The sequence below is a fragment of the Ammospiza nelsoni genome, chromosome 7 (assembly GCF_027579445.1).
Source record: "Ammospiza nelsoni isolate bAmmNel1 chromosome 7, bAmmNel1.pri, whole genome shotgun sequence".
NCBI lineage: Eukaryota > Metazoa > Chordata > Aves > Passeriformes > Passerellidae > Ammospiza > Ammospiza nelsoni.
The window spans coordinates 4302929-4315372 of NC_080639.1; the positions used below are offsets into that span (position 1 = coordinate 4302929).

At 49.8% G+C, this 12444-nt stretch overlaps 1 protein-coding gene across 2 annotated transcripts in view; it reads left to right on the plus strand.

The window, feature by feature from the left end:
- Nucleotides 1-12444, plus strand: part of MLPH (melanophilin) — a 28016-nt gene that overhangs the window by 12564 nt on the left and 3008 nt on the right. The window contains exons 9-15 of one of the 2 annotated variants that reach the window (XM_059475818.1): nucleotides 3356-3439; nucleotides 5428-5619; nucleotides 8804-8980; nucleotides 10859-11014; nucleotides 11122-11217; nucleotides 11386-11451; nucleotides 11589-11646. In XM_059475818.1, coding sequence (XP_059331801.1) covers nucleotides 3356-3439; nucleotides 5428-5619; nucleotides 8804-8980; nucleotides 10859-11014; nucleotides 11122-11217; nucleotides 11386-11451; nucleotides 11589-11646 — 829 coding nt within the window. The remainder of the gene's footprint in view (nucleotides 1-3355; nucleotides 3440-5427; nucleotides 5620-8803; nucleotides 8981-10858; nucleotides 11015-11121; nucleotides 11218-11385; nucleotides 11452-11588; nucleotides 11647-12444) is intronic. The other variant, XM_059475820.1, reaches the window with a different exon arrangement.

Here is a 12444-nt window from a genome sequence, read left to right on the forward strand (position 1 = left end):
ATGGAGGTCTGGAGATGGATGTTTAATAAGCACCAAGATCCTTCTCTTCCTCTGCAGAGTGTTCCTGCCTTGGCAGGAGCGGGTCAGGGTGACCTGTCACATACCTCTCCTGAGTGATGAAAATGAGGGGAACAGCCTAGAGAAAGGTGTCAGACAGGATCTAAACTTGTGTTTTAATTGCCAAGCTAGGACCTGCTGTTCCTGGTGCTCCCTTTGCCAGTGGTGGGCAGTGAGGATGGCAAAGCTGATCTGGTTCCTCAGATCTCATGAGCAGCAAAATGCAGTGGTGTTTGGCTGCAGATGCAGGGGCAGAATCACTTTCCAGTCTCACAGCTGGTAATTTGGCATGTCCTGGAGCCCTCTTTGGGCAATCAGTGAGATCTGTGACCACAGCCATCCCTCAGTGTGATGGTGTTCACAGGGGTCTTAGGATGAGGGAAGAAATGAGGATCTGACTCCATGTTTCAGAAGGCTTGATTTATTATTTTATGGTATATATTACATTAAAACTACACTAAAAGAATAGAAGAAAGGACTTCATCAGAAGGCTGGCTAAGAATAGCAGAAGAAGGAATGATAACAAAGGTTTGTGGCTGGGACAGAGAGTCTGAGCCAACTGGACTGTGATTGGCCTTTAATTAGAAACAACCACATGAGACCAATCACAGATCCACCTGTTGCATTCCACAGCAGCAGATAATCAATGTTTGCATTCCTGAGGCCTCTCAGCTTCTCAGGAGGAAAAATCCTAAGGAAAGGATTTTTCATAAAATGTGTCTGCGACACCTCAGCAGCACACTTCACATGCCTGGCTAGGCAAAGCTGCTCTTTGCCATTTACTTCTGTGGGCACATGTTTTAATTAACAAATACCATTCCTTCCTCAGCCAGCCGTAAATGGGAGAACCCTGGACTGGGTGTCCTTAATGAAGCCACGGTGTGTTAGGCACGAAATGTGCACCATGCTTTACAGTGGGCAAATGGGCCCAAATTCCTACCAACGCCTCCCACGACTTCCTCCAGGAGCTGGGAAAGCTCCCACATCTCACATCGGGCTGTGGTTTGTTCCCTCACACCCGGTGGTGTGCAACCTTGTCACCCTAATGGTTACGAGGCATCTTCTCAGTCCCACTTTACCCCCATTTGCTCTTGTGGCAGCGTTGCTAATTAGCTGAAATAGCTCCCCATCCTCGCTGCCCTTTGTGCTGCTGATGTGTTTACAGCCAGCAACCATCCTCCCACCCAGCTCTAGCTAAATCAGGGGCTCTTGCCTGTTCCTGTGACTCCAGGAGCTGAAGGTTCAAGAACAAAACTTTAAAAAAAAGAAAAACTCTATTTTAAAAAGCACTTATGAGGCATTCAGTTACCTGAATTGGTAACTGTGTGGGTCTTTGCCTTCAGGTTTTTGAAAGTCAGGTAGCAACAGGACCAAGCCACAAGGAATAGCTCCAATATACCAAGTTTCTCCCCAGAAGCCATCCTGCTGTACCTCAAGGGAGCTCAGTGATTCTGGATTCCCAAAGCTTTGATGCAGTCTGGCTCCTCTTTTTTACACAAAGTTTCTCTTAGAGTAACCTGTCCTCCCCCCTCAGCAGCAAGGGGTAGTTTCCCCTACCTGGTGTTGTGGGCTGTGCTTTAAGCTCATTTCCCCTTGAATGTTTTAGTGCAGAGCCCACTTTGCCAGCCTTTGTCACACTGGGAGAAGTGCAGGGTGACCCAGTCCCTGCTGGAGAAGTGCCCTAATGGGGTGCATCAAAGCCAGCCTTGACTGGGAAGGAGAATGAAGCTTTTTTCCAGCTGGTAGATATCCATCAATATCAACAGCAGCCTGTGCTTCAGGCTCCGATCTCTCTTCCTGATGGAGATGGGGCAGTGGTGACTCCTGGTTTGTCACCATCATCAGAGGCTTCTCATTGTCCCTGGGAGCCCTGCAAGACTCAGGCCTCAAACAGGACTGAAAAACCTCTCAGCAATGGGGCTGAAGTGCTTCCTGCCAGGGGTTTAATGCTGCCTGGAGGTGCTCTCACTTCGGGGTGGTGATGATAGCTCTGCTCTCCACAGGGCCAGGTTTTTATATTCATCTTCCCCTAAGCAGATGCAATCATGCCTGGCTGTTGTGAGGGTCTAATTAATCAAAGGCTGGCGAGCACAAAAACTGAGTGAGAGGATGGAAATTGTTACAAAAACAAAACCCACCCCTCACATCTCTTTGTTACCACCTCTGCTTGCTGCTTTTGCTGCTTGCTCCCCTTTGAATGGGCAGAAGCCACTCAGAACAGCAGGGATGCACTGGTAGTGTCATGAAACAGGCAATATTTATCATCATTTATGCTTTATTTGTCTGGATCAAAGGAAAGAGATTTAGTTTTTTTCAAAGAAAGAAAAACTTCAATTTCTAAAGGGAAATAAAAAAGCTTCCTTTAATGTTTACAGTGATCATAGAGACGTTTTAGTTTAAATGGATCTGAAAAATATCTCATTCCACCCCCCTGCCATGGGCAGGGACACTTTCCACTGTCCCAGGGTGCTCCAAGCCCCATCCAGCCTGGCCTTGGGTACTTCCAGGGATTCAGGGACAGCCACAGCTGCTGTGGGCACCCTGTGCCAGGGCCTGAGCACCTTACAGAGAACAATTCCCTCCTAATGTCCAATCCAAATCCACCCTCACCACAAAGGTTTGTCTTGGTTCTTGAGCAAAAGAAGTAACTTCTCTTTGATTTCCAGGGTTCTGTCTGTCTTTAATTTCTCTGCCCTTCTCTCCATGCCCCATTTTTAGTCAGAAGACTGAGGGAGAAGAGAGGGGCGAGCATCTGCATCAGAGAAGTCAGAAAATTTCAAAGTGGTGGGGAAAACTTTCAGGTTTTTCTACTCTGTTTTTTTTTTTTTTTTTTTGCGGATTCCTCTCCACCACTGTGTTGGCAGGCATGTGATGGGGTGGTTACAGCTGGAAAAACATATTAGTAGGAAGTGAAAATGGATGTTGACTTCAATTTGGGGCAGCATGGGAATGATGGTGAGATGGGTGGCTTTATTACAGGCTGGTGCTTTTATTGGTGGTGGGGTTTTACATTCACTGCATCACAGCTCCAGATGCTTTGGTGGGAACTGCCTTGTGCTGGGGGCTTGGGATTGCTTGGAGTTTTCTAGATTTGAGGTTGCTCTGCACCTCCTGGAGCTTCCTGGCATTTTTAAGCCATTCCTTAAAAGATTTTATTTTTTAATGTCTTTCAACTCTGCCCACAGCGGCAGTGTGCTGCTGCTTGCTTTGCTCTGCTGGTTTCCTCACTGTGGTGGCCGGTCTGTTCTGTTCTCTCCTCCTTTTCCCTCTCCCTGTCTCTCTCTCCCCTTCCCTGTAGATCCATGAGCTCAACACTCGCATGTCCGCAATCGAGCGCGTGCTGAACCGCTTGGAGGAAAAAATCCTGGCACGCCCTGACGAGGTAACCAGGCAGGAATCCTGCTGGGATGGGCCCTGGGCTCTGCTGCTCCCCTCCCCTGCCCGCTGCAGAGGCAGCCAGCGCTGCAGGGAGACAAAAAATCATGGAAATATTTAGGGTGGAAGGGAGCTCCGAGATCATGGAGCCCAACCCTGCCACTGCCAAGTCCTTCACTGAACCCTGTTCCCAAGTGCCACAACCACCTGGGCTGTTTAAATTCACTCCTGTTTTGGCTTTGGGGGCTGTTCTCCACTTCCAGGTGATGGAGAGCCTTAGAAAACATTGCATGGCAGGGCAGAAACAGCAGGAAATTGAACCCATTTAGACCCAGTGCCTTCCTTGCCCCCTCTGCACAAGGGAAACTTGGTTTCAGGCTGATGCTTCATGAAGTGTTAATTTCAGGAGTTTTGTTAGGTGGTGTCTGTGTCTGCAGAGCTGTGACAGCTCATTTGAACTCATGGGACACTCAAGTGGGCCTATGAGGAAGGCACCAGGTTATTGTGACTGTGAGAGCTGAGTCAAGGAGCATTTCTGCCTCTCTTCTGAGCTGCCCTGATCTTACCATGCCATCAAACTTGGAAGAAAGCAGCTAAATTAAGTTAAAGCTGAGCAACAGTGCAGAATCTGTGAATACTTAGACCGCTTAACATTGATTTTTGGGCTTCTAATTTTAGACTATGCACTCTTTTCCTTCATGTGAACCCATCACCACTCTGGCAGCTGATGGCTCAGTTGAATGGATGGTGATAATTACAGGCAAAGCCCCCAGGCATGGATGGAACAATGCAATTTCTCTTTTTTTTTCTAAAATTTGCAGAGGAGGGTGGCCACAATTTTAATCATTCATGGTTTCCATCAGAGTAATCCTGACCCAGGCAGTAAGAGGTTTTCACAGTGTCAGGTTCCCACACTTTATTCCCATATCCAGGGCAAATCAGAGCACAGTGGGTCCAAACAGCTAAGGGACAGGCTAAAGTTAATTGCAAAGCAAAGTTTTCTAGCAGAAAGGATAGCAGAGCCCTGGAATAGGTTGCCTGGGAAAAAAATATTGCCTGCTGCAAATGCTGCTGTTGGAGGCTGTTAAAAAACAGCTCAGACAAAACCCCACCAGGTATGACACAGGTAATTGTATTCCCATCTTAATGCAGGGATCAGCAAGTTCAGGAACTTCTGGAGATCTATTCCAGTGCCTGGGAGTTTAACAGGATTCTTCCCCAGCTGCCATGAATTGCACCTAACACAGGGGTGGGTGACAGTTTGCCACCTATCCTCCAGGGAGATTTGCTGTGTGGGTTCTCATCCCAAATGAGATCAGCCAGAGGTTCCAGAAGTTACCTCAGGGAGTGGCCATTCCCATGGCTGCTTCCCTCTCCCTGCTGGGGCCTTGTTTCTGGGTTGCTGTGATCTGTGACCAGCCATGCCACGGCTCCTAATGAAAACGTGGTGATTTTTGGCCCAAATCCCTCATGCCCACCTTTTTAAGGGTGGGAGAAGGGCAGTTTTCCATGGAGAAAACCTCGCAGGTTCTATGTGCGGGGGAAAATGGGAGTGGAAGTTCTTCAGGTCAGGGGTTTGTGTTCCTCAGTGAGGAGCTGGAGCTCAGCTCTCTGGGCTCTGCTGTGCCCTGGAGTGGTTTGGAAGCCCCTCTGGCCCTCAGAGCCACCAGCCATGCCAGGGCTCCTAATGAAAATGCGGCGATTTTTGGCCCCAAATCCCTCATGCCCACCTTTTCAAGGCAATTTTCCATGGAGAAAACCGAGCAGGTTCTGTGTGTGGGAAAAACGGGAGTGGAGGTTCTTCAGGTCAGGGATTTGTGTTCCTCAGTGAGGAGCTGGAGCACAGCTCTCTGGGCTCTGCTGTGCCCTGGGGTGGTTTGGAAGCCCCTCTGTGCTCCCACTCCTTGAGTTCCTCTGCTTGCTGAGCCTGTCTGGGCCCAGGCAGGCCCCGTGCCCACCAGGTTCTCACACCTTTCCCTTCTCCTGCTCCTCCAGTCTCTGGCCCCAGAGTCCCACACTGACCCTGATGCTGAGGAGGAGGAGTTGAAGAGGAAGCTGGAGGAGTTAGCCAGCAACATCAGCGACAAAGAGGTCTCCTCTGATGAGGAGGAGCGTGAGGAGGAGAAGAGAGCAAAGAAACCAGAGATGAGTTCCTCCACCGAAGCCATGACCAGGGATGTTAGAAAGGTAATCTGTGCCCTGCCACCCACATCATTCCAGGCTGCATCCATGGCTCCTGCTGCTCTCAGTGCTTTGTGGTTTTACACCATGAAATTGTGACTCTCCTGTCCCACACCTCCACCAGGGCCGTGTCTGTGTCTGCTTTAACAATGCCAAGGGATAGGGAAGTCCCGGGGTGTTAGATCTGGATATTTCTCCTTGTAGGCTCTCCCAGCCTCTGCCAAAAATCAAAAGTAAAGCCTCTGAGAGTTCTTGCAGGCTCATGCCTGTCATGGAGAGGTGCACAGCCTCCCTATCTACCTACAGGAGTGATCCCAGGATGTGGAAGTCACTATGGAGAGGAGCTCTGGGGTGGGAGAAGAGCTTGGTGATGATTTAGTACCAGCAGCCTTTGTCAGGCACCTGCTACAGCCTGAAATGTCTTTTCCACACCTGTCAGTGCTCCTGAATCCCTAAATCCCTGACCCCACTCTGCTAGATTTCCAGCTCTGTGCTGCCTCCTGTCCCTACTCTGTGGTGGGTGACCCGTGGGGACAGGGGGACAGATCACAGCAGTGTGTCCCCAGTTGTGCAGAGGTTCCAAAATAATCCATTAGGGATGAACACATAGTAATTTATGCATCTAAATGCAAATCAATGCACCTGCATGAAGATATTTCAAATCCCCTCAATCCCCAAGAAATTGTTAAATGAGGATTAAATGGATAAGCTTCTGTTCCTGCCTGCCAGGAAAAGGTGGAGCTTGTGCTGACATGGCTTTATAGTTAATGCAGTTCATTTTTGGCAAGCAGATCTTGATTGTTACTTGATTTTGGCTTTTTTTACTGAAGGAGGTGAGTTGTTTGGTCTGCAGCAATAGCAATATTAATACATTTATTAATATTAGCACAGATGGAGAGGTCAGCAGGTTTGCTCATCCCCTCCCTCCTGCCTTGGCTGTGGAAAGGGGATGTGTGAATTTGCTCCAAAATGGTGGCAAAGGAAGGGAACAGGCACCATGCTGCCCCTCTCCTCTCCTGCAAAGCTTGGAGGTTGTGGTGACTTTCATGGTGCCATAAGGCCTCCATTTAATGTGCATTTGTTCCTCACCACACAAAACCTGGTGGGTTTGGGCACCACTGGCTGTGCTCTCACTGAGCAGCAGAGCTTCCTCACCCACAGCATCCTTTACTGCCTCCTTTTTCCTCATCCTCACCCACAGCATCCTTTTCTGCCTCCTTTTTCCTCATCTTCACCCACAGCATCCTTTTCTGCCTCCTTTTTCCTCATCTTCACCCACAGCATCCTTTACTGCCTCCTTTTTCCTCATCTTCACCCACAGCATCCTTTACTGCCTCCTTTTTCCTGAGAGCTGCTTTCAGATGGTTGCTGCAGCCACACTTAACTTCTCCCAGACCGAACAATCTGCATCATCTTAATAACCAATTCTAATTAAGTGCAGATAAGTGTTTTTTCACCAAGCCAAGGTTTCTGTGTTTGAAACCTCTGTTTCTGTGTTTGAAACCCTGAACTGTTGGTTTGGTATCAGTGTAAGATTCTGGTTTCTTATCAAATGAAGCCTGGATCCTCCAGATTTTTTACTTTTATGCCCCCAGGCCCTGCTATGAAGCAGGGAGGAGTATTGAGGTAGAAATGCCTGCAGTAGCTGGACCAGCCTTGGTTAAATGCTGTCAGCATGGATGATGTTTAGCACCAACTTTCCTTATACTTGCAGCAAATCCAGGTTTGGATTCTGTGTGATTCTGAGGGATTTTTTATAGGAGGTTCTTCCTCCAGTAAAGAGGAAATCTTCTGACTGGGGGAGCACTGTGATGGAAGCACACGAACCTAATGGAAAATGTGGAAAAAACTCTGCTGTACCGTGAAGGCACCATAAAATGATAAAAACATCATCTGCACTGAGTTAGCTGGTTCTCTGCAGGACAGCTTGCCCGGAAATACGTGCAGCTGTAAACACAACCAGCACCTATGTCACCCCCATCTCCTTGGTTTCTAGGGAATTATCAGCTGGGAGAGACCTGATGAGTTTCTTGGGCCCATTTTTACCCGTGTTTAGCACCTCATCAAAGCACTTAGGGGCAGTTATTGCCATCAGTGCTCCTTGGGGTGGGAAGAGAGGACATAATTAGCCCCGAGTTCTGTCATTGTGGCAATACAATCATTTTATGGGGTCAGGCTGGTTTTGTTCCTTTGCCACCAACTCAAGGAGTGGTTTGCATCCCCGCTCAGGCCTGCTGAGGTGTAAAGCAATACGCTGCAATTAGATCTCAACTGCTGCCTAACCCAGCGGCCCTCAGGTGCTTCCAGGGAGAGAAACATCCCTCCCTAAGCTCTTCTCCAAGCCTTTGGAGGTGACCTCTTTTGTCACATCAGAAAGCATGGGCTGAAATCAAAGCTCTGCTGCTGTAGAGCCCTTCATGAGCCCCTCAATCACAACTCCTCCCTCTTCCCACAGCTCCTGGAGCTCTGGTGCCCCTCTCCCCCCTGGCTTGTGCTGTTTTATGCACCACATCAACATAATGTTGTGAAAAACGCCAGCCACTTGGTTTTGAAAATTTTTAAAGTTTAATAGTAATGAAATGGTTATAAAAATAGTGATACAATTAGAGTAATAATAATTTGGACAATTTGGATTAGGACAATATGAGACAATAGAAACAAAGAGTTATGGACAATCCAGGTACCTTTTTCAGGGCAACATAAGCCCAAAAAAGGACCCACGTTAACAGAGGATTAACCCTTAAAAATAACAACCTGTTGCATATTCATACACCTCATACATGATGCATAAATTCCATTCAAATACAGGATTTTGTCTGGTCAGTGTCAGCTTCTTCCTCTGAATCCTAACAGCACCTTCAAGGTGGAAGAAGTTTGTTTCTTCTGATAATGGAACAATAAATTCTCTTTCTCTGAAAGATTCAGGTGTCCTGTGACTGCTATCTCTCTGCAAGTCCTTTCTTTACAAAAAAAAGGATCCTACACAGCATAGTTTCTATTTTAACATTTTGTTATAACCTAAAACTATATTTAACACCCTACTTAAGAGAATTAATACAGCATCACTTTCTAACACAACACATATAATATTCATTTGAAAACTTGCGAAAAGCCAATCCTAAAATGCACATTTTTCACAACATCCATATTTTTTTTTTCCCCCTCCCTCCTTGTGCTTTGGCTCTGGCAGAGGTCGTCGGCTCAGGCTTTGAGTGAGATCACGGCCAAAGTGCTGAGAGCCATTAACGCCACGGAGGAGGCGGTGTGGGAGTCGGTGCACCGACACAGCCAGGGCTGGGCCCTCCCTGCAGGGCACCTGCCAGCTGGGAGAGAGGTGGCCGGAGTGTACCAGGAGCTGGAGGAAAATGTAAGGCTGCCCAGAGGTTTTGGGCACAAGGCGGGTGGTGTGGTGGTGTTCGCAGCGGGCCCAAGACCAGGGAAGAGGTGAGGATCTGACTCCATGTTTCAGAAGGCTGATTTATTATTTTATGATGTATATTGTATTAAAACCACACTAAAATAATAGATGCAAGGATTTCATCAGAAGGCTAGCTAAGAATAGAAAAGAATGATAGCAAAGGCTTGTGACTGACTGAGACAGTCTGAGCCAGCTCACTGTGATTGGCCATTAATTAGAAATAACCACATGAGACCAATCACAGATGCACCTGTTGCATTCCACAGCAGCAGACAATCACTGTTTACATTTTGTTCCTGAGGCCTCTCAGCTTCTCAGGAGAAAAAAAAATCCTAAGGAAAGGATTTTTCATACAACATGTCTGTGACAGGGTGGGAACACAAAGGAATCACCCACCCTGGAACTCCTTGTTAGGGGGTAGGTCAGCATTGAAAGGATGGTCAGAAGAGGGATTAAAAAGTCTGGACTTATGGTACAGCAGCAAAAGAAGGTGCTCTGTCTTGTGGCTTTCCCTCCCTTGGTTCCTGGTCCCCACCCTGCTCTAGCATGGCTTTGCTGGATCTCAGCAAAAGAAAACCTGCTCCAGCAAAACTCGTGTCCCATTCCCTCATTCCCTTCAGCTCCTCCCCAGCACTGTGTGTGTTTCATCAAGGGGGTCATGAAAGCTGCTTTTAGATGGTTGCTGCATCACCCCCTATTCACTAAGGCTGCTTGTGCCTGGTGCTGATGGACTGGGGCAGGTGACAAATCCACAGCCAGAGCCCAATCCCCCTGCAAGTGTGACCCTGGAGCACTGACAGCTTCTTTAGCCACCATAAACCCATAGGAATTTGTTCCCTGTGGAAATGTTGTGCATCCACAATGCCCTGTACCAAGCTCCAAAGAAACAGTTCAGAGAAGAGCTGGATCTCCATCTGGGTGATTGGGTTTTGCTGCAGGGAATGCCCTGCAATGGGGATCAGGGTTTTGGGGACACGCTCTGTGACTCATCTCTCAATCCCTGTGGCTCAGGTTGGGTGGTGCTTGGCCTTGGGATTTGCACTGGGACCCCTGGGAGTGTGGTGCTGTGATTTGGGTGAATGGGCTCTGCAGTTCAGTGTATACAGAGGGAGCTTTGCACAATGCCCAGCGCAGGGAAAGCTGAGAGGGCTGGAGGAGCAGAAATTGCCATGGCAGTGCTGAGATCCTGGGATCAGTCAGCAGAACATCTGATTATCTGATGGGGCTGCATACTGATGTGATAATGCTTTCTGAGCTGCCTTGCTTGGACCTGTGTCCTTGGAGTAACCTGGGAGGGGACAAGTGGCAGTAAAACCAGAGGTTTTATTGGGATAGAACCAGAGGTTTTATTGGGATAGATCCTTTTAGCCTTCTTCTCTAGGCAGCAAAGGCTGCCCTGCTCTGACCCTGCTCCCAGCAACACAGACACCCTTCAAACAGACTGAGCAGGTTTGGGAGAGTCAGTTTTCCTCCTCCTCACAGGACACAGCAGCCTGAGCTGGTTTGCAGCTGGTACCTGCTTTCCTTCTGAGCACACAGCACAAAGTGCTGGCTGCTGCTTCTCCAGCAGGTCACTGAGTTTTGGTCCTTCCTGAGCCTCTCACCGCTTCACACTGTTGGTAATTGCTCTCCAGAAGCCCAGGGAAGGGATGAAATAAGAAGAAAAGCAGTGTCAGAGCTGACTGGCGCTGTCTGTGCTGCAAGGCAGCAAGGCAGTCAAAAAAGAGCGGCAGGAGCTGCTGCACGCAGGGCTGCAGCCACAGCATGAGAGGAGAGCTCCAAGAAGGTTAATTCTTCAATGTAGTTTTTCCTTTTGCTGCATTTCAGGTGTACCTGGCTGCTGGAAAGACCTACCAGCTTGAGAAGACCCTGAAGGAGCTTGAGGAGGGGGCTCAGCACAGCGGCACCACTGACTCGGAGCTGTCGGAGCTGGAGGACAAAGTGGCCTCAGCAGCTGCCCAGGTGCAGCAGGCAGAGAGTGAGGTGAGGGCCTGACCCTGGCAGATGCTTTGGCCAGCCAAAGGTGGCAGACAGAGCCACTGATGGCTCCTCCAACCACCACCTGTGTGCCTTTTCTGCTCCTCCTACAGATATCGGATATCGAATCCCGAATCGCGGCCCTGTCCGCTGCAGGGCTGACAGTGAAGCCTGTGGAGAAGGCAAAGAAGGCAAAGTCGAGTGTGCTGGTGAGCATGGAGGGGGGTGGCTGTGATGTACCTGCTCCCCAGGGTGCTGGGGAGGGCTGTGTAGCTCACTGAGCCCTCCCCAGCCCTCCCCGTGCTGCCTGGTGCTCTGAGGTGTCTGCCTCCTCCTCCTGCAGCCCCAGAGACACCTCTGCCTCCCTCTGTCCACAGGCTGCCTGTCTCCATTCTCCTGCTCCTGCCAGCAGCAGCCCTGGGGAGTCTCTGGATGACATTAAAGTGAGTGTGTGTCAGTCACAGGCTGTGGCACAGCCTGGGCACAGCCAGGGGGCTGCCATCAGAGAGAGCAGTGGCCTCATGGAGACCCCTGCCCTCCCAGCCCTTGCCCACAGCAGGCTGCTCGCCTTCTCTTGCAGGCAATGCCCGGGCTGCAGAGGTTCAGGAGGAAGTTCAACAGCCCCCTGGAAATCACCAGTAAGGAGCAGGGCCCTGCCCCTGGGAGATGGGCACTCTGGGGGGCTGGGCTGGATTTTGGGGGTGCTGCTCCCTCTTTCTCCTCCTCTGCATCCTCCCTGCGCTGTGTGTCTGCAGTGGAGTCCCCTTCCCTGTGCTCATGGGCAGTGAGGGCAGAGCAGAGGTCAGGCTGAGGTGGCTGAGTGCTCCAAGAACCAGGAATTGTCTGCAGCCACCCCTCGGTCCAGGGAGACACCTGTGTGCCTTCATCTCCTGGGCTGTTGGGTCTCAAAGCCTCACCTCAGCCCATCCTCTCTTCTGACAGCAATTCCTCCCTTGCTTGGCCACCTTGGGGAAGGTATCCTTCCCTGGATGGCGTGCCCCACCTCTGGAAGTGCTCCAGGCCAGGCTGGACGGGGCTTGGAGCAACCTGGGACAGTGGAAGGTGTCCCTGCCCATGGCAGGGGGTGGGACAAGAGGGGATTTAGGTTCCTTTCAACCCAAACCATTCCATGACTCTGTGGATGTTGACCCTGCTGCCCACCTGGCTCAGCCACTGCTGGGGACAAGAATCCCTCCAGGGCCCAGCTATGGACAGAGAGCAGCTTGGGAGAGCTTCAGAGTGGATGGTGACCTGAAACTTGGCCCAGCAGCTGGTGTGGTGGGGGACAGTCACTGGAAACGCTTCATTCTGACCAACATCAGCGAGACCCATTAGGAAATAACTTTTCTATTTCTCCCTTATCTCTCCTCACAAGCTTAAAGGCAGAAAGAGTGGCTCTCCTTCCAGATAATGGGAGATGAAGGGAGGGAAGGGGG